Below are 26400 nucleotides of genomic sequence, written 5' to 3' on the forward strand. Positions count from 1 at the left end.
ACTGGTTTAAAAATGTACATTTTCTCCATCACTCTCTCCTCCATAATTTTTTTAAACCATTAATCCACAGGTGGGCATTGTAATTAGAAATTTCTTGGCTACTCTAACAATCTATCAGTGATACAAACATCTGCAAACAAGAAGGGCAATTTCAATTACCAAGCAGTTTGCTCCTTTATGAGGAAAAGGTGATTTCCCTTTCAATATATTGCAATATCAGTAACGTAACTGTTTGTTTATAATATAATTAACTGCCTACATTACTTATCTTGGGCAACATTCTTGTCATAATGTTGGCTTGAAAATTTCATAAAGGTGAACTATAATTTCTCAGGAACTCTGAAATAGATTTTAGATTTCGGACTCAAAATGTATTATCGCTAATTATGCAGCTGGGAAACTCAACAAAATCTTTTCTTATTGTTTAAAGAATCTGTAAAGTAAATATGACAAAACAACATTTTAAAATGTATAGTTTCAAGTTTTACTTAACAGGGAATAATAAACATATGAAGAACAATACATTTCATATACATTTACGATATTTAAGCCCCTTTGAACCTGATAAAACGGGCAAACAAGAAGAACACACCTCGTGATGTTTCTTTCTTTCTGAATGGCCTCTACAGCAGGGGGCAGTGGAGGAGGATAAGGCACATCCTTATTGTACTGAGAAATTTGACCACACAGAATGATGTGACTGTTCTGATTCATCTGCTCAGAGAAAAATGGTGATTATACCCTATGATAAATGTCTTTCCTATGTTTACTGATTTTTATGGCTGCCTCAATGATGCCTCCTTTACTGTAGTGGCAATTAAATTTGAAGATTTTCCCATTATATATATTTCAGAGTTTTAATTAGTAAGAAAATAAGTCCACTTCCAAGGAACTTGAAAGGTAAATGAGAGTTTGGTAATCAGCAAAAAACGTACATCAGTTGTCACTGTTGCTGTTCTTACTTCTGATAGTAGTAGTAGAATATTTCCCTTGATATAAATAATTTAAACTTAACTGCAAATAATTATACATATAATAAAGGACCATACAGTGTTAATAGTTAATGTTGATATTTTATAGCACTGCCATAAAAATACTTAAAAACCTGCAACATATGAAAATCCATTCCTTACCCAAAGTTTGGGGCCATGACGTTAGGTTGGCTGATGGCAAATTAGGGGTCAGAACTTCACCATTTCAATAATGCAACTATAATGTTTCCCAAAAATATATTAAAGGTGAAAAATATAAGATAATATGGCTAGCAAAGAAATGAAATTGATGCTCACAGTGCAATTCAGCAAGCAAATGGAAATAGATATTACCAGATCTTTAGTATCATCTAATTACTGATCATCAACATCATGTTATTGGATACAATAACACTACAATTTTCTGTAGTTTCTTTTTTCCTTTCAGTAACAGGTAAAAAGGTACTAAAAATAATACCTTTCAGTATCAGGTAAAAACAACAAATAAAATATACTATTCAAATTTTTAACAGAAACAAATCAACAACCTGACTTATCACGGTGTTACTGATGTCACCGCCGACATTGTCAAAGTAAACATCCACTCCAGCTGGGCATAACTCACGCAGTTGTTCTGCTATATTCCCTTTTTTATAATTAATTGCTGCATCAAAGCCCAGTTCTGAAGTCAAAAGGAGGCATTTCTCTTCTGTTCCACAAATTCCCACCACACTGGAACAGCCCAGCAAATGGCCAATCTAGGGGACAAATTTTTGAAAATTAAATAGCTCTATATTGTCACATTTAAATGCAAAAACGTGAACACATCTAAGATGTTACAAGTACTTGAGAGTGTTCATAATAATTTCTTTTAGATCACACTGCTTTTAGCTAAAAGTAATATGAAATCCATAGAACTGAGCAAATTCTATGTCAGCCATAAAAATTTTTTTAACTGAATAAAATTAGACTTAGTTTGAATGTTAAAATTCACAATGTAAACCTGATTCCATAAAAGGAATGTTTAGACCAAAATAACACTATCCCATAATTCAATTTTTTTCAAGCCTTTGAGGAATTAAAAATACAACTAGGATAAAATGTTTTGTTTCAATGGTTTCACACTATAAAGGCTATTATTTGTTCAACAATGCACTACTTAAAATTCTATCAAAATATTTATTCCATTTCTATAACCAACTGAGTGCTTTATTATTTGAAGATATTTCTTTGAAATATGAGATAATTTTTTTTTAATTCATGGAATTCCAGACAGCTAACCTATGATTCTCTTCCTTATATTGATGAAAGCAATGATCCAGCATTTAGCATGTCTATTTTTGGTGAAAAGATAATGAGGATCAAAAACCTATAACATTTTTCATGTTATTAAGAGAGTCTAAGCAGGTAATAACACCGTTTCTACCAGCAAAGTGTAAAATAATCATACTATATTCCATTTGTTCAATTACCTATTTTAAATTATATACATGTATTCAGAGATTGAATTAGGGCTACATTTTTTTAGAAAATCAAATAATCCTCAGAAAGTTTACCTGCCCAGCCAAGGATCCACAAGCACCAGCAGCCCCACTGACAACCATTGTCTGATTGGATCCGGCAGTTATATGACCTTTTTCCTGTATCCCAATCAAGGAAGTCAAACCAGGCATACCTATAGCTCCAAGAAAGTACGAAAGATGTCCATCCACAAGTTGTGGGTCTACCTAAAATAAAATACATACCTTTTAAAAATAATACTGGGAGAGGCAAGGCAAGATGGCAGCATAGAGAGGTGTGAAATTTAGTTAATCCTTTAGAGCAACTAGTAAATAGCCAGGAACAACTAGTAAAGTCTGGAACAACTGCTGGGGGGACATCCATGACTGAACACATACTATACAGCAGCCTGGAATGGGTGGAACGGCTAAGATTGCAGCATAAGAACTATAAGTAAAGCTCCCCAAACTGCAGATGTGGTGCCCCTCCCCTACCAGCATGGCAGACTGAGTTGCAAAACCTCACTGTGGGAGAAAGAAATAGTCCCTGCCAGAGCAAGGGAATATAGCTCAACCAAGCTCCAATTACAGTTTTAACAAATTTGGACTACTGAATAAAAGCTACAAGCACAGATAAACCCTAAGCTCCCAGCAGAGAGGAGGTAGAGCTGACAGAAAAAAAACAAAAACAAAAACAAAAAACACTTAAATAAAAACAGAGGCTTTTGGAGATGACTGAGCTCAGAATACTGGAAAATAGCTGTGTCCCAAGAAAAGGAGCAAGAGAACTGGGTAATAACTCCACTTAAACAGTGAAACTGGGGAGCTGGGGACTGGCTCTGAAAATGGGCTTTCTCTCTTTTTCCCTTTTTTTTTTTCTCATTCTAAGTAGCTCAGTAGAGAAAGCCTCAGGCATTTCAATTGTCAGCAATGATCCAGGCAAGAGTGGAGTTAACACAGAGCAACAAAGGAGAATTCAAGTGTATAAGATAACTCCCTAAAGGGTGTATCTTCCCTAAGAAAAGGGAGGTGAGACCCAGCTCAAGTGTTGGCCTCCCTGAGAATTCAGACCTCGGAACCAAGGGAGAGGGGAACCAGAAACAACTTAAGCTTGGCTTCTGACACCCTTAGCCCCTGGCCAGAACAGGGTCCCCTGAGAATTAAAGGGACTGCACCTCTTTACACCAGTGGGGAGCTGCAGGCTGACAAGCACCACCTGCTGGGCATAAGGGAAAAGCACAGTCTAGAGGCCTCACAGGAAAGTCTGACAACCTGCAGGGTTTCACCCTCAGGGAAACGTGATACTGTTTACACCTTCCTCCTGAGACCTGGACCCTTCTGGTCTGAAAAAATCTGGGGTAAATGAGGGAACCAGATGCCTAGACAACAAAAAATTATGAGTCACATTAGGAAAAACGAAGATATGGCCCAGTCAAAGGAAATAAGTTACACTTCAACTGAGATACAGGAATTGAAACAACTAATTATTAATCAAACAAATCTCCTAAATCAATCAAAAAATCAAATCAACGAGTTGAGGGAAGATATGCTAAAAGAGATGAAGGATATAAAGAAGATATTGAGTGAACATAAGGAAGAACTTGAAAGTTTGAAAAAACAATGGAAATGAAAGGCACAATAAAGGAGATGAAAAACACAGTAGAAACATACAACAGCAGATTTGAAGAGGGAGAAGAAAAGATTCATGAACTAGAGGACAGGACATCTGAAATCCTACACACAAAAGAAAAGATAAGGAAAAGAATGGAAAAATATGAGCAGCATCTTAGGAAACTGAATGACAACATGAAGCACAAAATGTATGTGTCATGGGGTCCCAGAAGGAGAAGGGAAAAGGGGCAGAAACATTAATGGAGGAAATAATCACCAAAAATTTCCCATCTCTTATGAAAGACATAAAATTGCAGATCCAAGAAGCACAGCATACCCCAAACAGAATAGATCCAAAGAGAACTATGCCAAAACACTTAATAAACAGATTATCAAATGTCAAAGAGAGAATTCTGAAAGCAGAAAGAGAAAAGCAATCCATCACATACAAGGGATAAGACTATGTGTGGATTTCTCAGTAGAAACCATGGAGGCAAGAAGGTAGTGGTATGATACATTTAAGGTACTGAAAAAGAAAAAATGCCAATCAAGAATTCTATATCCAGCAAAACTGTCCTTCAAAAATGAGGGAGAGTTTAAAACATTCTCAGACAGACACTGAGAGAGTTTGTAAACACTATACCTGCTCTATAGGAAATACTAAAGGGAGCACTACAGACAGATAGAAAAAGACAGGAGAGAGGGGTTTGGAGCATAATATTGGGTGATGGTAGCACAATAATATAAGTACACTGAACAAAGATGACTGTGAAGTACGGCTTTAAGAGGAAGTTTAGGGGCATGTAGGACCCCACAAGGAAAGAGAGAAGATAAAGACTGGGACTGCGTAACTCAGTGAAACCTAGAGTGGTCAATGATTGTGATTAAATGTACAAATATGTGTTTACATAAAGAAGAAAAAATGAATGTCAACTTTGCAAGGTGTTAAAAATGGGATGCTGTTGGGGAAAAATACAATCAATACAAACTAGAGTCTATAGTTAACAGTAACATTGTAATACGCTTCCATTAATTGTAACAAAGGCAATATATCAAAGCTAAATGTCAAAGAATATTATAGACTGCAATTTCAGAGTTTCAGTTATTTCCTTATTATGAAATATAAATATATACAAAAAGGTAATAACTTACAAAGTATGATTTAATAAGTAGATATATAGGAAATTTCCAAAGTTACTATGAGTTATAGTACTGTCTGACTTTTTTATTGCATTTTATTTTAATTTAATTTTTTCTTTTGTTGCTTTTTAATTGACATTCTTTTTCTTTTTTCTTTTTACTTTTGTCTCCTCTTCCTCTTTCTTTGTGGAAGAAAAGGAAATGTCCTTATAGAGAGAGTGGTGGTGAATGCATAACTATGTGATTAGCCTGGGAACCATTGATTGTTTACATAGGATGGAATGTATGATCTGTGAATAAAACCATCTAAAACATAAATAGAGAGATACAAGTGCGGGAGAAAATGTGGAGAAAGGGAAGTACCTCATCACCATTGGTGAGGAAGTAGAATGGTGCAGCCATCTGGATGGGAATGTGGTGGTTCTACAGGAAGCTAAGCATGCAGTTACCATATGGTCCTGCAACTTGGTTATTGGGAATATATTTGGAAGAACTGAAAAGAGGGACATGAATGGACATTTGCACAGTGGGGTTTATGGTGGCAGTATTCATAATTTGCAGTGAATGGAGGTGACCTACTGATGAACGGAATGGTGAACTGTAGTGTATACATACAATGGAATACTCAGCTGCTACCAGAGTGAAGTCGTAGGTGAATGGACATTAAGGACAGTATGTTGAGTCAAATAAACCAGGAATGAAAAGAAAAACATTCAATGCCTCACTAATATGGACCAACTATAATGTGCAAACTCTGAGGATTGAGTCTGAAAGCATAGGTTATCAGGGGAAGGTTTATGGTAAAGGTTCCTAGATTATAAGTCTTATGGCAGTTACATCTATTCCTGAGTTGTAATGGTTATTTCTAAATTCTGAGATACTGAGCTCTGCGTGTATAACCTGGTCGGTCCCTGGAACTTTGGGTATCTGTGTGACTCCTGAGACTCAGAGCTAGAGTCTGGCATCTATGAATGTCAGCATTTTACCCAAGAGAGCAAATATAAAAGAACGTGAAAAAAGAGATGAGACTCAGTTAGAGATAAAACGAAATGGACTTGGTTAGGACGAAGATAAATCAGACTAAAGGATAAAGGATGATATTGACGGTGTTTTTAAAACTTCAACTTCTATATGAGACCAAAGAAGAGATGTTTATTAGGTGCAATATCTTTATTTTTTGTAACACTTTATATAATTTAACATGTATGGTCAGTTTATTCAAACAACATAATAACATGGAATGTTGAACAAGGCGTGAAATCTGGTTGGTTTGTATAAGTTAGTGTGAAGACCCTATACATCCCAGAGTAAATTAGGCAGGGAATAAAATTGTATTTGCAAAGCCCCCTTGAGGGACTGTGGGAAAATGTGGAAATATTAAATTTCCCCACCTGGGGAATTAATGACAGTCTCACAAGCACTGGGGGCTAACAATTTATAAGGTCGAGCCCTTGATCTGGGGCTTGCCCTTATGAAGTTTGTTACTGCAAAAGAGAGGCTAAGCCTACTTAAAATGGTGCCTAAGAGTCACCACCAGAGAACTCTTTTGTTGCTCATATGTGATCTCTCTCTCTGTAAGCCAACACTTCAGGTAAAGTCACTGCCCTCTCCCCTACATGGGACATGACTCCCAGGGGTGCAAATTTCTCTGGCAACATGGGACATGATTCACAAGGATGAGCTTGGCCCTGACATTGTGGGATTGAGAAAGCCTTCTTAGACCAAAAGGGGGAAGAGAAATGAAACAAAATAAAGTTACAGTGGCTGAGAGATCTCAAATAGAGTTGACAGGTCATTCTGGAGGTTTTTCTTATCCATTATATAGATATCCCTTTTTAGTTTTTACTGTATTGGAATAGCTAGGCAGGGCAAGATGGTGGAGTGGTGACGTGTGGAATTTAGTCACTTCTCTAGAGCAGCTGGTAAATAGCCAGGAACTGTATGAAACAGCCTTTTGGGGGTTTTTGATGACCAGTCATGCATCGTATACTAGTCTGGAATGGGTGGAATGGCTGAGATTGCAGCAAAAAAATGTAAGTTTCCCTGGCCAGGGGACTGGTGGCCCTCCCCACCAGGCATGGCAGACTGTCTTGGAGCTGGCTCCCTGAGGGAAAAAAGAAACAATCTGTGCTGGGAGCAAGAAGAGGGGCTCAACACAGCCTCAACAGCAGAATTAATTAACAAACTGGGACTGCTGAATAAAATCTCCAATCACAGGTAAACCAGGAACAGGCATGAAAAAAAACAAAAACAAAAAACCAGGGGCTCTTTGGCCCAGCAGAGAGAAGGGCAGGGCTAATGATAACAGGAAAAAATAAATAAATAAAACAGACTTTTGGAGTTGGAAATGTTCAGAACACTGGAAAAGGGCCAGACTCCAAGAAAAAAGGGGCACATAGAAACTGGCACTAAATCCTGCTTTCATTTGCAAACCTGATGAGCAGCGGTCCCACTCTTAAAACGGTTTTGTTGTTGTTGTTGTTGCTGTTTTCCCTTTTCTCACTCTGAAGCTTCATCTTTTTACACTTCAATAGTTCCTCAAAGCCCCATCTTCACCACCGCCCAGGGCAAGGGTGGAATTAAAGCTGTGGAGTGTAACTATTCAGGTGAAAGAGATAATAGCTAAAGGCCATATCTTTAAATAGTTCATACTGGGACTGATGAAACTTGGGGGCTGAGGAAATGCCTTGAAAAGGGATTTCTTTCTCTCTTTTTTTAAATAACTATTCTAAGTAGCTCTTTACTAAAAGCCTCAGATATTTGCAACTGGCCTCTGGACCCAGGCAACAGAGAGCTGAGATAAGTCTGACAGACAAAGCAATGAATCTAGTGGGGGAGACAATTCCCTAAAGGGCATAACTTCCCCAACATAAGGGAGGCGTGTCCAGCTCAAGTGGAGGCCCTTCTTCAAAGAACTCAGAGCCCAGGGGCTGCAAAACAAACCAGCGTCAGTCAGCCATGCCCTGCACAGAGAGTCTGCAGAGAACTAAAGGTACCTGTGGCATCTCTTTACACTGGTGGGGAGCTGTGGGCTGAGAAGTGCCACCTGCTGGACAGGCTAGGTAAAGCACAGAGTCTAGAGGACTCACAGGAGGGTTTCATTCTCAGGGAAACTCCATATCCTCCTCCTGAGACCTGGGCCTCTCTGGACTGGGAAAACCTGATTGAGGTTGACCATATCTGGAGAGACCCTCCGACAAAAAGGTTACATAGAGGCAGAGCAACAACCAGAAAAACAAGAGGTGAAAAATTCTGATCAACTAAATAGAAGCTATGTTAGAGGTCTAGAATAAGTTGAACAGAACACCAACGGATAGAGAACAAAGTCAACCAACAAAAAACCCTAGGTGAAAGTGTGAAAACAAGCTCCAGAATAAACTAATCAAGAAAATCAGGTGCCTAGACAGCTAAAAATAACAAGCCATACTAGGAAACATGAAAATATGGACCAGCCAAAGGAACATACTAACAGTTCAACGGGGATACAGGAATTGAAACAACTATTTAAAGATGTTCAAACAAATCTCCTAAACCAAACCAACAAGATGAAGGAAAATGTGGCAAAAGAGATGAAGTATACAAAGAAGACACTGGATGACCATAAAGAAGAACTCATGAACTTGAAAAAACAAATGGCAGAACTTATGGGAATGAAAGGCACAACAAAAGAGATGAAAAACACAGTGGAGACATACAACAGAAGAAAGGATCAGTGAACTGGAAGTCAGGATATTTGGAATAGCTAGAAGGAAATAACTGAAACTGCTGAACTGCAACCCAGTAGCCTTCATTCTTGAAGATGATTGTATAGCTTACCCTGTGACCATCTGATTGTGAAAACTTTGTGGCTCCCATTCCCTTTATACAGTGTAGGGACAGATGAATAGAAAAATGAGGATAAAAAGTAAATGAATAATATGGAGGGATGGGGGGTATGGGATGTTTTGGGTGTTCTTTTTTGCTTTCATTCTTATTCTTTTTTGTGGGTGGTAATGAAAATGTTCAAAAATTGATTGTGGTCATGCATGCACAACTATATAATGGTACTGTGAACAACTGATTGCACACCATGGAAGACTATATGGTATGTGAATATATCTCAGTAAAATTGAATTTAAAAAAATACTGTTTGTTTCAACCAAGATGGCAGCATAAGATGCTTCAGGGTGATGTTCCCCCACAGAATCTATGAAAAACTACCAAAAACTGAGAGAACCGTCTTCCCCAGAACTCCAGAATGCAGTTAGATGTTTGCAGTAACTGGATGAATGCTGAATCAAGAAAACACAACTAGCTCATAGCATCCTTACTTTCTGCTCCCAAACCCCTCCCATTGTGGGTCCCTGCCCCTGTGAGAGAGGGTGCACAGTAATCCCTATGTGCTTACTGGGGTGTCTCTATGTTGATGCCAGAAAGACTCAGGCTCAACTTCCCAGTATGTCCCCTGCAGACCAAGAACCTAGCAGGCAGTTAAACCAGTGTAAGAAATAATTAAGACAAAGTGGCCTGAAGCAAAAGAATACAGGCTTTATGACACACAATAGAGCACATGGAAGTGGCAGAAAGTCAATTACACATGGAGCAGAAGAGTCATTCTGAAACCTGTAAAAGGGGGAATTCCTAAGGCCACCAGCAAGCACAAGTCCAGGAAACACCAGTTCAAGAAACAGACTCAGAAAAGACAGAGAGGATCTGGCACTTCACTTTTGCCTTGGGCTGATCATCTTGAGAGGAGAACTAAACTCTGAAGGAGTACACCAGCCAACACAGAGCCAATTTGTAAAAACTGTGAATGGTGTTTTTACCATTGGTTTCTTTGTTTTTGTTAGTTCCTAGCACTCAAGAAAATCTCTGCAATATCACTAGCTGGATGCCAACTTAAGGAACAGACAGCCTAGAGAATAAACCCAGAGTTAACACTAAAATGTACAGTGTGGAACAAAAGATTACAAGGCAAAAAAAAAAAAAAAAAAAAAACAAAGAAAGAAAAGAAATGAGGGCCCATCCAAAGGCATAACATTAAAATCCTGAGCCTGTCAATGAAGAACATCAGACTTTGGACATTGTGATATGAGAATCGCAATAAAAAGATAGAAAATTAAAAAGCAATCAGAGTGGGGGAAAGATGGCAGCATAGAGAGGAGTGGAATTTAGTCAGTCCCCTGGAACAACTAATGAACAACCAAGAACAACTAGTAAATAATTTTCAATAACTGCTGGGGACAACTGTGACTGTCCACACATCACACACCAACCTGGATTGGGAGGAATGCTTGAGATCGCAGCATAAAATCTGCAAGTAAAAACTGTGGAACTCTGCCAGGAGCCCCCTCCCCCCATAGCAGGCTTAGCTGCAAAACCTCACTGTGGTAGAAATTAGCAGCACTCTCTCAGCAAGCGAATATAGGTCAACCGAATGCGGTTTTAATTAACAAACGTGGACTGCTGAATACAAGCTACAAACCCCCTACAAGCAGACATAGGCTTTTAGGGATGACTGACCTTAAAGAACCAGAAGAATCATCTGCCCCAGGAGGGGGAGCCCAGAATACCAGGTGTTACCTCTGGCCAATGAGTGAAACTGGGGGGCCATGTACTGGCTCTAAAAGGGGGCTTATGTCCCATTTTCTCTCTCTCAACCTGAGGGGCTCAGAGGAGAGAGCCTCAGCCCTTTTCAGTTTGCAGCATTCTGACCCAGACGGGGTGGAGATAACAGATTGAGAGAGACTATTCAAATACAGATGATAAATCCCTAGGGGGTTTATCTTCCCTAAGAGTAAGGTGGGGCCCAGCTTCCTCTTCAGAACCAGACCCCAGAGCCTGGGGGAAAACAGCCAAAACAGAAACTGAAGGGGCCACATTTCCTTATACCAGTTGGGAGTGACAGGCTGACAGGCACCACCTGCTGGGCAGGTTAGGAAAAGCACAGCGACTGGAGACCACACAGAAAAGTCTGTCATTCTTCTAAGATACACCCTGAATATAACCCAATTCTGAGACCTGAACTTGTTCTGGTCTGGGAAAATCTGACTGGGGAAACCAAAGAAACCAGATGCCCAGACAATAGAAAACTACAATCTATACTAGAAAAACAAAAGATATGGCCCAGTCAAAGGAACAAACTTACACCTCAATCAAGATACAGTTAAGATATTGTTTTATTTTAATGAAACAATCTATAAAAGATTTTCAAAGAAATATGCTAAACCAAATCAAAAACCAAATCAACCAGTTCAGGGAAGATATAACAAAAGAGATGAAGGCTATAAAGAAAACACTGGACGAACATACGGTAGAAATCGAAAGTTTAAAAATAACTGGCAGAATCCTGAGAAATGAAAAGCACAACCCAAGAGATGAAAAACAACAGAGACATACAACAGCAGATCTCAAGGGGCAGAAGACCTCCCCCCTATGTGGGATCTGACACCCAGGGGAGTGAATCTCCCTGGCAATGTGGAATATGTCTCCCAGGGAGGAATCTAGACCCAGCATCGTGGGATGGAGAACATCTTCTTGACCAAAAGGGGGATGTGAAAGGAAATGAAATAAGCTTCAGTGGCAGAGAGATTCCAAAAGAAGCTGAGAGGTCACTCTGGTGGGCACTCTTACGTGCAATATAGACAACCCTTTTTAGGTTCTAATGAATTGGATAGCTAGCAGTGAATACCTGAAACTATCAAACTACAACCCATAACCCATGAATCTTGTAGATGATTGTATAAAAATACAGCTTATGAGGTGTGACAATGTGATTGGGAAACCCATATGGACCACACTCCCCTTTGTCTAGTTTATTGATGGATGAGTAAAAAATGGGGGGGGGGGCACCCAATGTTCATTTTTACTTTATTCTTTGCCACTTTAATTTTTATTCATATTATTTTTGTGTGTGTGGTAATGAAACTGTCAAAAATTAATTTTGGTGAATAACGCACTATATAATGGTACTATAAACAACTGAATGTAAGCTTTGTTTTGTATGGCTGCATGGTATGTGAATATATCTCAATAAAAATGAGTTACAAAAAAAAAAGAGGCAGAAGGAAACACTCAGGAACTGGAAAACAAAACACCTGAAAGTCTACAAACAAAAGAACAGATAGGAAAAAGAATGAAAAAATATAAGCAATGTCTCAGGGAACTGAATGACAAAATGAAGCACATGAATGTATGTGTCATGGGTGTCCCAGAAGGAGAAGAGAAGGGAAAAGGGGCAGAAGCAATAATAGAGGAAATAATCAATGAAAATTTCCCATCTCTCATGAAAGACATAAAATTACAGATGCAAGAAGTGGAGCATACCCCAAACAGAATACATATGAATAGACCTATGCCAAGACACTCAATAATCAGATTATCAAACGTCAAAGACAAAGAGAGAATCCTGAAAGCAGCAAGAGAAAAGCGATCCATCACATACAAAGAAAGCTTGATAAGACTATGTGCGGATTTCTCAGTAGTAACCATGGAGGCAAGAAGGAAGTGGTGTGATATATTTAAGATATTGAAAAGAGAAAACCGCCAACCAAGAATCCTATATCCGGCAAAGCTGTCCCTCAAATATGAGGGAGAACTTAAAATATTCTCTGACAAACAGGCAATGAGTTTGTGAACAAGATACCTGTACTACAGGAAATAGTAAAGGGAGCACTACAGACAGACAGGAAAAGACAGGAGTGAGAGGTTTGGAACGTAATTTTGGGTGATGGTAGCACAGCAATGTAAGTACAGTGATCAAAGATGACTGTGAGTATGGTTGAAAGAGGAAAGTTAGGAGCATGTGGGACACCAGAAGGAAAGAGGAAAGATAAAGACTGGGACTGTATAATTAAATGAAACCTGGAGCGCTCAACAATTGTGATAAAATGTACAAATATGTTTTTAAATGAGGGAGAACAAATGAATGTCAACCTTGCAAGATGTTAAAAATAGGATGGTATTGGGGAAAAAAATACAATCAATGCAAACTAGAGACTATAGTTGACAGAAACATTGTATTATGCTTCCTTTAATGTAACAGAGGCAATATACCAAAGCTAAATGCCTATAAGAGGGGGACATAAGGGAGGGGTATGGGACTCCTGGCACTGGTGATGTTGTCTGACTCTTTATTCTACTTCGGGTTAATTCTATCTTTCCTTTTGTTGCTTTTTAGCTGCCATTTTTTTTTCTTTCTTTCTTATTCTTTTTCTTTTGTCTCTCTACCTTCTTTGACTCTTTCTCCTTTGTGGAAGAAATGAAGATGTCCTTATATAGATAGTGGTGATGGTGGTGAATACATAAATATATGACTATACAGGGAACCATCAATTATTTACTTAGGATGGAAAGTATGATGAGTGAAGAAAATCATCTTTAAAAAAAAAATTGGATTGATGATGAAACCATGAGGGCACCACATTGAGTGAAATAAGTTAGACACATAATGACAAATATTGCATGGTCTCACTGATATGAACTAATTATAATATGTAAACTCATAGACATGAATTACCAGGATATAGAACAAGGATAGAGAATGGGGAGCAGTTGCTTATTATGAGCAGAATGTTCAACTAGGTTGAACTTCAGTGTTGGGAAATGGAAAGAGGTGATGGTAGCACATTATTGTGAGAATAAGTAACAGTGCTGAATGGTATGTGAATGTGGTGGAAAGGGGAAGCTTAGTCACCAGAAGGAAAGTTGGAGGTTAAAACATGGGTATGTATAAAACAGTGAACCTTGTGGTGGACAATCTCCATGATTAACTGTAGAAATATCAGAAATCTCTTTCATGAACTAGAACAAATGTATGACATTATAACTAGAAGTTAATAATAGAGCGGTACATAGGGAAAAGATTTATCTATTACAAACTATGTACTACAGTTAGTAGTATTTTAACATTCTTTCATCAATAGTAACAAGTGTACTACAACAATACTATGAGTCAATAATGGAGGGGGGTTGGTTAGGGGTATGAAAGGATTTGAGTTTTCTTTTTTTGTCTTTATATTCTGGAGTAATGGAAATGTTCTAAAAATTGAAAAAAAAACCTGTGGTGATGGATGCACAGCTATATGATGGTATTGTGGGCAACTGATTGTGCACTTTGGATCTCTGGATAAGTGTATGGTATGTGAACAATCTCAATAAAATTAAATTTAAAAAACAAAGCAATCAAACAAAATTATTGGACTTGAACACCACAATGACAGAAATGAGAAATCTCCTAGGGGGTTTCTACAGCAAATGGGAGCCAGCAGAAGAAAGAATCAGTGAGACAAAACAATTAACATGATTCAGTCTGCTGAGCAGAAAGAAAAAAGAAAGAGAAAATAAAGCTGAACAGAGCCTAAGAGACCTGTGAGATATCATAAAGCATACTAATATATGCATTATCAGAGTCCAGGAAAGAGAAGAAAGAAGGCAGCAGAAGGAATATTAAAAGAAATAATGGCAGAAAAGTTCCAAATGTAATGAAAGACATGAATATAAACATTCAAGAAGTCCAACAAATCCCAAAAAAGGGTAAACAAACAAACAAACAAAAAACACTCAGACACAGAGTAATCAAACCGTCAAATGCCAAGGACAAGGAAAGAGTTCTGAAAGCTGCAAGAAAAAAACTATATGTTATGTAAAAGGGAGTCCCCATAAGATTAGTATTAGTGCTGATTTTTCATCAGAAACCATGGATACAAGGTAATGGGACAAAATATTTAAAGTGCTGAAGGAAAACAAATGTCAACCAAAAATTTTATATCTGGAGCGACCATCTTTGAAAAATGAGGGAGAGATTAAAATATTATCAGAAAAACAAAAGCTAAGGGAGTTTATCACCACTAGACCTACAGTATAAGCAATGCTAAAGGGAGTTCTGACTGAAAGGAAAGGACATGACATAGCTGATCAGAGAGGCATAAAGAAATAAAAACTTCCAGTAAAGATAACCATATAGATAACTATAAATGCCAGTACTGGCATAAAAAAAGTCCTGCATTATCAGTAGTGACTTTAAATGTAAATGGATTAAATTCTCCAGTCAAAAGGGAGACATTGTCAGAATGGATTTAAAAAGGAACGAATTATATGCTGTTTACAAGAGATTCACCTTAAATTCAAAGACACAAGTAGGGTGAAAGTGAAAGGATGGAAAAAAAATGTACAAAGCAAATAGTAAACAAGAGACTGAGGTAGCTATACTAATCAGTATAGCTATTTTAACATCAGCAAAATAGATGTTAAGTGAAAACTTCTATGAGGACAAAGGAATTCACTATCTACGGATAAAGGGATCAATTCAACAGTAAGACTTAACAATTATAAATATAAATATATATGCACCTAATGAGAGAGACCCAAAATATTTGAAGGGAGAAACAGGCGGTTCTACATTAATAGTACAAGACTTCAATACAGCACTCTAAATAATGAAGAGAAAATCTAGACAAAAGTTCAAGAAATAAACAGAACACTTCAATACTATAAACCAAGACCTAACAGACATATATAGAACATTTCACCCAACAGGAGCAGAATACATATTCGTCTAGGGTGCACACGGATCATTCTCCAGGATAAACATTATGTTAAGTCACAAAACAAATCTCAATAAATTTAAAAACATTGAAATCATACAATGTATCTTCTCAGATCACAGTGGAATGAAGCTAGAAATCGACAATAGAGGAAGAAATGGAAAACTCACAAATATGTGGAAATAAAACAATACACTCTTAAACAACCAAAGGGTCAAAGAGGAAAACACAAGTGAATAGGAAATACCTTAAGGCAATTAAAACAAAAATACATGCCAAAACTTATGGGATGTAGCAGAAGTGGTGCTGACAGGGAAATTTATCATTTTAAATGCCTTCATTAAAAAGAAGAAAGATCTCAAATCAGAGATCTAACCTCACAACTGGAAGATCGGGGGTGGGGGTGGGGGGGCAACTAACCCCAAAGCAAGGAGAAGGAAGAAAATAGCAAAAATTAGAGCAGAGATACATCAAACAATTAAATAAAACAACAGAATCAAAAATCAGAAGTTTGTTCTTTGAAAAGGCCAACAAAATCAACAAACCTTTGTCTAGACTGGCAAAGAAAAGAAAGAGGACATAAAAAACCAAAATCAGAAACAAAAGGGGGGACATTACCAGTGACCACACAGAAATAAAAAAGATTATAAGAAGTTACTATAAACAACTGTATGCCAACAAATTAGATAACCTAAAGTCCTAGAAACACACAAACTAACTTTACTGCCTCAAGAAGAATCCCAACAGACAAATAACAAGTAAAGAAATTCAATCTATCATCAAAAATTCCCAAAAAAGTAAAGCCCAGGACCACATGGCATCATAGGGAAATTTTTCCAAACATTCCAACAAGAATTAACACCAATCCTGCTCAAACCCTTCCAAAAAACTGAACAGGAAGGAACATTTCATAACTCATTCTATGAGGTCAACATCACCCTATTACGAAAGCCAGAGAAATATACCACAAGTAAAGAAAATTACAGACCAATTTCCCTTATGAATGTAGATGAAAAAATCCTCAATAAAATATCAGCAAACTGAATCCAACAGCACATTACAAGAAATATACATCACAATTAAGTGAGATTTATCCCAGGTATACAAAGGTGGTTCAACATAAGAAAATCAATAAAATACTGAAACCTTCACCTAATAACCCACTTTTCCACTGAAATAGCCCCTCCCTTACTGGTTTGCAGAAGTTTCCATTTCCTTTGTTTGAGGTCCCACCTCCTCATATTTATTCAAAAGAGGCTTGCTTCACTGAAAGAAAAGTTAGTTTCCTCTACCTTTGCAGTACCTGCTAAACTCAGTTCTAGCAAGCTCTGGCCACCAGGGCATAGAGAGAAGCCCTGACCTAAAGTCACCTTTTCCTAATTGCAATAGTAAAGATAACATCCACTGATCATGCTAAGCTGCCAATTTTGAACACGTGATGCATGAAGTAGCATGATCTGGAACTGTGTATGTTCCACTTTAGCCTACTCCTTCACCCATGTCATCTCACCCTGTCCTTAGCCCCTCCCTTAAGCCTACCTTCCCCAAACAGTATAAAACTCCCAGGCCCCTTCTGCTAGGGGAGACAAATCTGAGGTTTACCTCCTGTCTCCTTGCTGAGCTGCTCACAATAAACTTCTTCTTTTCTCAAAATTCTGGTGTCATGGCATTGACTTCTATGCACATTGGGCAATGATCCCACATTGGGTGGTAACCATACCACATTAACAAAACTAAGGGAAAAACTCCATGATCATCACAAGTAATGCAAACAAGGCATTTGAAAAAAATTCAGCAGCCCATCTTGATAAAAACTCTCAGAAAACTAGGAATATAAGGAAACTTCCTCAACATGATGAGGTACATATAAGAAAAACCCACTGCTAACATCATACTCAAAGGTGAAGGACTGAAAGATTTCCATAACAAAGCTACTAAAGCTAAAAAAATGAACTCAGCCAAGTGGCAGGGTACAAAAATCAGTAGTTTATCTATATGCTAGTAATGAACAATCTGAGGAGAAAATCAAGAAAAAAATTTCATTTATAGTAACTACTAAAAGAATCAAATATCTCAGAATAAATCTAACCAAGGATATAAAGGACTTATACATGGAAAACTACAAAACATTGTTAAATGAAATAAAAGACCTAAATAAATGGAAGGCCATCTGTGTTCATGGATGGAAAGACGAAATAACTGTCAGTTAAATGTAGTGTGCAGGTAAAGGTAATAGAGTTCTACACTACACAGAAAGGTCTACAGTACACAGAAATATGGCATATATGTAATAGTTAACTAGTAAAAACAGTATACAAGACATTGTGAGGTAAGTTTGTGTTCAGCAAACATTCCTCCATAGCTTCTAAATTCCTGTTCTTCGTGTCTAATATCTGTTCCCAAAGCATTTTCAAGCCGTCCCCAACTGATCAATATCCCACAACAGCACACTGACTGTCAGAACTAGAAATGGTTGAATGTTCCTTCTTCCCTTCCTGCTAAGAAATATCTAGATCCAATAAGTTGACAAATGGTTGTATAACATCTCCCACATTCATTTTGTATCTTTAAAGCCACTTTTAACTGATTATAGGAACTGGCAGTAAAAAATATTAAAATTTTATATAGCTTTTAACAATGTACAAAGTTTTTTTCATATTTATCATAACATTTAATTTTCACATCCACTTTTGAGATAGCTATTGTTTCCATTTTGCACATAGGGAAACCGTGGTTCAGAGACTTAAAAGTAACTTCCTTGATGACATATCTATTATAGTGAATTACTTGAAGTTGCCATTTCTTATAGGTTAAAAACAGTGAAATATTGGTAATTTCACATGGCTCAACCTAATGGTAGAAACTGAATTCAGGATTTCTGACATGAGATAGAATTTCAAACACAAAGCAAATGAGTTTCTTAAATTAGGATCTATTCTCAGGAAACTTTAATGCATATAATTAGAGGGGGCCTTTTGGTTCTTAGCATAAAATTTTTTTATGCTGATAGCTCAGGCTTTATATTACACATATAATTTGGCAAATAAATTCAATATGGAGAATGACACCATTCAATGGTAATCTAAGAATTGTCATAGACAATTACAGTCAACTGTGGAAAAGAAACAAAGGCTTGCAGAATCTTTGCCACATTTGTTGACTAGCTAAAAGGGAACATATGTGTTTATTTTTTCCCCTGATAATGAACAACGCTGAATACCAAATGCACAAAGTGAGAATTACAGGGGGGAAGTTAGATACTTTATTTTATACATCACCTTTTCAAGGATATTTCCATCCAGAATAACCTTGGTTTGCCAAGGCCAATTAAAAGAAGTCATAAGATCTCCTTTAGTCAAATGTGTATGTTTGCTTTCTTCTATAATTCCAATGCCCCCACCATCAACCACTTTAGATAGCTGCCAAGGTGTTAAATAATCAGAGCCAGTATCTTCATTCATTCTACAACGCTAAAAAAAGAAAATACTGATTAGGGTAATTCAGTCTGATAACACTGAACCAATTTACTAATTTATACAGTGATTAACAGAAAGTATACAAGTAATGTTAAATAGTATTAATCCAACAAATAAAATTATCTTAATTTTTCTCTTTGAGATTTTTTTTTAACTCAAAAAAAAAATGTACCTCCTCTTTAACAAGTAAAGAAGTGTAATTAAAAAGGAATTTAATTCTGTTCTAAAATTAGATTATCGGATGGTTGCACAATTTTGTGAATATACTAAAAACAAATGAATTGTACACTTTAAATGGTGAATTACATGACATATGAACTATATTCCAATAAGCTGTCTAAATTTTAAAGAATTATTTAAAGAAATATAAGTAATATTATACACATTATGATAGCAAAAATAATACAAAATATTGGACGAGGTAGGTTGAATTATGTATCCCCAACAAAACACATGTTCTTAATATTAACCTGCATTCCCATAGGTATGAACTCATGTATAAATAGGACCTTCTGAAGATGTTATTTTTGGTTAAGGTGTGGCCCAATGGAATCAGGGTGAGCCTTAATCGGAATTACTGGAGTCCTTTTAAGCACAAGAAATTCTGACACAATAAGTCAGAGAAAGCCACAAAGAGGAGTCAAAGCCAGAAGTCAGCAGAAAACAGAAGAGCAGACACAGAGAAAGAAGAGATCACCATGTGACAGGAGATAGAAATGAAAGCCAAGAAACCCCAAGGATTGCAGCAAGCCAGCGCCCGTCTATAGCATTACAGACATCAGGGAGAAAGCTTGGCCTTGCCAATGTCTTGATTTTGGACTTCTAGCCTCTGAAACCATGAACCATAAATTCTTATTGTTAAGCCAACCCACTGTATGGTATTAGCCATAGCAACTTGGCAAACTAAGACATTCAGTAGACTGTGGAAAATTAGGTACACTTATACATTGCTGATGGTATTGTAAAATTGTCCATTTTTAATTTTAAAATGAAGAAAGCAACATATAGACTATAAAACTGTTCATCTATTTTGGCCTAGCAATTCTTGTTCCCCAATGGAAATAATCCCAAAAGAAATTAAACAATTTTTATGCAAGTGTTCATCACAACTTCAGACCAAGCACTCTTGCTACATCATGCCCCCTAAACCTCAGGTGGATGCAGTCTTTAAGCCTCAAAGACAAAGTGTTATAATGGGAGCCACACCCTCCCACTGGATTAGGGCTAATAGTTTTCTAGGAAGTAGTCAAGTTTCTCCACCTCTCTGTTGCTCACTGTTCCCTCTCTTATGAAGGCTAAAATGTGGAGGCTCACAGCATGGACCGGGAGACAGAAAACACAGAAGGCTGCTTAGTCAAGGGGCCCCACATGGTCTAGTTCAGCACACCAGGAGAAAAATCCAAAGCAGGAATTGAGGCAGAAGCTTCTATGGAAATATATCACACTTCTGCTTGAGTGCTACCTCCCATATCTTCTTAGAAAGCAAATACAGCTGCCATAGGATACTGGCCAGACCAAGAGTCTGACTCTAAACCAAAAAAGTGGAAACGAGGAATTCCCTATAGCTAAGCAGATGATGTCAACACAACATAATGTTATATAATCACTAAAAGAATATTTAGACTAGTTTTCCTATGACGATGTACCTATAAAGTCACTTAAGAAAAGTGAAATCAAAATAGTATATAAAAATTAAATATAACCATGTAAAATACTATATACCTGTTTTGGTTTGTTAAAGCTGATGAAATGGAATACACCAAAAATGGACTGGCTTTTACAATGAGGATTTGTTAACTTACAAGTTTACAGTACTAAGCCTGTGAAAAATGTCTAACTCAAGGCATCATCAGATGATATCTGGATTCCTCTGGCACATGGCGATGCACATGGCTAGTGCCTGCTGGTCCTTCTCTCCTGGGTTTCATTTCTTCAGCTTCTGGCTTCAGTAGCTTCCTTTCTGAGCTTAGCTTCTGCATATTTCTGTTTTATCTCTTATAAAGGACTCCAGTAAAAAGATTAAGACCCACACTGGGGCAATTCTCACCTGAAATAACCTAATCAAAAGATCCCACCTACAATAGGTTTATACCTACCAGAATGGATTAAAAGAACATGATCTTTTCTGGGGTACATACAGTTTCAAACTACCACAGTACACATGATAAAAATTAAATGTGAATTTGGAATGATATAAAATCTGAATGGTTTAACATTCATTGGATTCCTTTTTTCCTTAAAGTTGCTTACACTCATGTTTCTTGTTTTTGTTTGTTTAAGAACAATACTTGGAAAATGTCTAGTGAAAGCATCCAAAGTGACTTTCCTGATTCCTTCTTTCTTTTCATTAACACTTAATAGGCACCATGCTAGTTACTGGATATATAGTGATAAATAAGACCTTTGCTCATATTAGCTTACTTTTTCTTAGAGAAGACAGACACCAAATAACTATAGAATTATTAATTATAATTGGGATAAATGCTGAAGGTCAAGGTACTATTCTGAAAAAATATAACAGAGAGGTCTGGAGTGTTCTGAGGTTTAGGGTAATTTCCCAAAGGAAATCCCTTTAAAGAATGCAGCTAGAGAATAACAGGGGCTGACCATGTATAATAGGATAATAACTCTATTGAGGAATTTGATAATGAGAATGCTGATTCTTTCTCTCTGTGCTGCTCTCATATATCATCCGTTTTCTGTTCTGATAGCAAAGAACCAGTTATTCTTTCTGATATAGAAGCATATTTAACAGAACTTTTACCTAAAAACACTCAAGTATAATTTTCAAATGATAAAAAGTAGGAAGGCCTTACTCTAAAAACTGGGACAAATGATTCGCATCCTTCAAGTCCCATATTAGAAGATTATATTGAAGGAGAAGCTAAACAGTTAAAAAAAAAAAAAACTGTGAACATTTTCAAGAAAGCAGAAAGGTCCTCTCAACCTTCTTAGATATAGATAACATGTAATCACCTGGTCCTCTGTGAAAACAGGATGGAGCTGCAGCTGTTACTTTAACCATAAATAAGTCGTAAATAATGTAGCAAGGTTGAATATAGTCCTAATCAAAAGTATATTTATCAATATGATGTAATAGCTAAACTAATCCTAGAATAAAATGATAAAACTATATTAGCAAGTTAGAGACGAGTCACAGTAATCTCTTTTCTAATTTTTAGACTTTTACAAGTAAAAGTATGTTATATTGCTCTTACAGAAATCATAGCTTAACTAGTAAAAATATCATCAGTTGAGTTTTACAGGCATGCAAGGCTAAGTCTCTGATAACATGGATACCCTCCTTTGATCTTGAACCACTAATGGATTGAGATGCTTCACTTCATGGGACATTTGTGTTCATGAAGCATCATTTAATGTAAAAATAGACTATGACTTAATTAAAGGTACTCTAAATCAAAATGCTATAAATTACCTCTGTAACTGTGACAAGGGCCAGCTCTCTGATTTCACGTCCAGCTGTGTCTGGAGGAGTAGGGGCTTCCAGGTTGGATTAAATTATTTCCCTGAAGATGTGGGCCCTACCTATTCAGGGTGGGTCTTAATTAAATCAGTCCTATAAGAGAGCTCACAAACAGAAGGAGGGGAGAGCAGCTGAGAGAGACTTTTAGAGAGATGCTTGCTGACGCTTGGAGATGCCTGAAGATGCAGACGGAAGGACATTTGGAGATGCTAAGCTAAGAGATGAAAGCTCAGAGTTTATCCAGGAGAAGCTAAGAGAGGATGTCCAGATGTGTCTGAGAGAGAAACTCCTCAGAGAAAGAAGCAAGGACACACAGGAGCTTAGAGAGAAGAGCTAAAAGAGACCCAGAGACATTTTGGAGAACGCCATTTTGAAACACAAGTTGGGAGCAAAGGAACAGCCGATGCCAGCCACGTGCCTTCCCAACTAACAGAGATTTTCCAGATGCCATCAGCCATTCTTCACATTCTCTTGTTGATGCCTTAGTTTGGACACTTTCATGGCCTTAGAAATCTAAATTTGCAAACTAATGAATCCCCTTTATAAAAGCAAATCCATTTCTCGTATCTCGCATAACAGCAGCATTAGCAAACTGGAATAAACCCCTTCCTCACACCGCACATAAAAATTAACTCAAAATGAATAATAGAACTAAATGTAAGAGCTAAAACTATAAATCTCTTAGAAAAAATATAGGAGGAAATCTTCATGACCTTGGATTAAGCAAAGCCTTCTTAGATATGATACCAAAAATACAAGCAACAGAAGAAAAAACAGATAAATTGAACTTCATCAAAATTAAAAACTTTTGTGCTTCAAAGAACACCATCAAGAAGGTGAAAACACAACCCACAAAATGGGAAAATATTTTTATAAATCAATGTATAAAAATGTATCAAAATCTAGATACTTGTATCTAGAATATATAAAGTACTTTGAAAACTCAATAATAAAGACAAATAGTCCAATTTAAAAGGGGGGCAAAGGATCTGAACAAACATTTCTCTGAAGAAGATATACAAATGGCCAAAAGCATATAAATAGATGTTCAACATCATTAACCATCAGGAAAATGCAAATCAAAACCACATTTAGATACCACTTCACACCCACTAGAATGGATATATCCAAAAGATGGAAGAATAACGTGTTGTTGTGGATATACAGAAATTGGAACCCTTATATACTGTTAGTAGGAATGTTAAATGATGCAGCTGCTTTGGAAAACAATCTGGTAGTTCCTCAACGGCTAAACATAGAGCTATCATATGACCCAGCAATTCCTCTCTTAGGTATATACCCAAGAGAAATGAAATGTATCCACACAAAAACTTGTACACAAATGTTCATAGCAGCATTATTCATAATAGACAAAACATAGAAACCCAAATGTCTATCAATTGATGAATGGATAAATAAAATGTGATATATCCATGTAATGGAAAAGTATTCAGCCATAAAAGGAATGAAATGCTGACAGATACTACAACATGGATGAACCTTGAAGACATCTGTTGAATGAAATAAGTTTAACACAAAAGGACAAATATTGTATGATTTCATTTATATGAAATATCTAGAATAAGCAAATCCACCAGAATAAGCAAATTCACCAGAATAAGCATATCCATAGAGAAGAAAGTAGATAAGTTGCCAATGGATGGGGTTGTGAGAAAGAATGGGGAGTTATTGCTTAATGAGTACAGAGTTTCTGTTAGGGTGATATAAAGTTTTGTTAATGGATTATGGTGATAGCAGCAAAATATCGTGAATGTAATTAATATCACTTTTATTAATAACATGAAAGTGGTTAAAATGGGAAATTCTGTGTTATATATGTTATCACAATCAAGAATTTAAAAATTAAATAAAAATAATTTACAATTTTAAGTTAAATTTTTTAATTAAAAAATAAAAATAAATTAAAAATAAAGGAATGAAGTACTGATACATATTACAACAGGGATGAACCTTGAAAATATTATGGCTAAGCAAAAAAAGCCAGACACAAAAGGTAACATATGAGTCCACTTATATGAAATGTCCAGAAGAGGTAAATCTATAGATGTAGAAAGTAGATTAGTGGTTGCATAGGGCTGGGGGGCGGGGGAGGGTAGGGTCTAGATCGAAATATGGAATGATTGTTTCGGGGACAGGGTTTCTTTTTGGAGTGATGAAAGTATTTTAAAATTGATTGTGGTAATGGTTGCATAACTTTGAAGACATTAAAAACTACTGAATGGGGAACTGTATAGTATATGAATTATATCTCAATAAAACTTTTATATTTATATACAATTTTTAAAAAAAAAGATGTCAATGATGGCATCTTAAATAGCGGCAATACAATATCAAAACCAGGAAACTGACATTAGTACATTACTGCTAACAGTACAGATCAATAAGCCAACCTTTATAAGGGAACTTTTCTACTCCTTACTTTATATACTTCTGTTCCAATTATTTATAATGGCAATAAAAACAACAAAATTGTTCCTATTTTGAAAAAAAGACCTTCAATAATGAAAAAGAGATAATCAGCTTCAAAGGAAGGGAAGAGTTCAGGAGAGATACAAGTAAAATGATAAAAGTAAAATACAAGATGTGGCTTGAGATGAGCTGAAGAGCAAATGGAAGAGAAGACTAAAAAGTAGAACATGGTTCTTTCCTTTTGTGGGAGTTCAATGATGAAAGGTGAGAAGCAGTCCATTATGAGGGGCAAGAGAAGCCCAGGGAAAGACGGCTTTAGCAAATCATATTATGTGATCACAGAAGTTGATTCTAAGATTTTGAGCTTCCAAGAGGCCCGATCCCAGGGACTGAAGAACAATTTAAGGAATTTTCCAAGTGTTCTATCCCCCTGTGATTTCTGCCTCACATGCTTACTTGAAAACCTAAGCTTTGTGGAAATTGGGACTGTGCCAGTTTGAATGTATTGTGTCCCCCAAATGCCATTATCTTTGATGTAATCTTGTGTGGGCAGACGTTATCAGTTTTGATTAGATTTCTTTGAATGTTTCTTTGGAGATGCACCCCACCCAACTGTAGGTGATAACTCTGATTAGATATTTCCATGGAGGTGTGGCTCCACCCATTCAGGGTGGGCCTTGATCAGTGGGGCTATATAAATGAGCTGACAGGCAGAGGGAACTCAGTGCAGCTGTGAGTGATGTTTTGAAGAGGAGCTACAGTCAAGAGGGACACTTTGAAGAATGCACAGGAACTGCGAGAGGAGCTGCAGATGATGGGAAAGTTTGAAGACAGCCGTTGAAGGCTGACTTTTGCTCTGGAGAAGCTGTGAGAGGAAAAACGCCCCAAGAGCAACCAAGAGTGACAGTTTTGAGGAACTGCAGCCTAGAGAGGAACGTCCTGGGAGAAGGCCATTTTGAAACCAGAACTCTGGAGCAGACGCCAGCCACGTGCCTTCCCAGCTAACAGAGGTTTTCCGGACACCATTGGCCATCCTCCAGTGAAGGTACCAGATTGCTGATGTGTTACCTTGGACCCTTTATGGCCTTAAGACTGTAACTGTGTAACCAAATAAACTCCTTTTATAAAAGCCAATCCATCTCTGGTGTTTTGCATTCTGGCAGCATTAGCAAACTAGAACAGGGACCCTTTCCACTGTTCAGAGATGGGCAGTTCAGTTACATGCCTTGTAACTTGATGACTGGCTCTCTAGTTGTACCTCCCACC

The 26400-nt window shown here is 37.1% G+C and overlaps 1 protein-coding gene across 4 annotated transcripts in view; it reads right to left on the minus strand.

Annotated features, from left to right (window-relative positions):
- Positions 1 to 26400, minus strand: part of PTGR2 (prostaglandin reductase 2) — a 46867-nt gene that overhangs the window by 3922 nt on the left and 16545 nt on the right. For 3 of the 4 annotated variants that reach the window (XM_037835282.1, XM_037835283.1, XM_037835285.1), the window contains 4 exons: positions 19023 to 19214; positions 2528 to 2698; positions 1520 to 1729; positions 593 to 714 (listed from right to left, as the gene is read on the minus strand). In XM_037835282.1, the coding sequence (XP_037691210.1) occupies positions 593 to 714; positions 1520 to 1729; positions 2528 to 2698; positions 19023 to 19214 (695 nt within the window). The remainder of the gene's footprint in view (positions 1 to 592; positions 715 to 1519; positions 1730 to 2527; positions 2699 to 19022; positions 19215 to 26400) is intronic. The other variant, XM_037835286.1, reaches the window with a different exon arrangement.

The sequence above is a fragment of the Choloepus didactylus genome, chromosome 4 (genome assembly GCF_015220235.1).
Source record: "Choloepus didactylus isolate mChoDid1 chromosome 4, mChoDid1.pri, whole genome shotgun sequence".
In the NCBI taxonomy this organism is placed as follows: domain Eukaryota; kingdom Metazoa; phylum Chordata; class Mammalia; order Pilosa; family Megalonychidae; genus Choloepus; species Choloepus didactylus.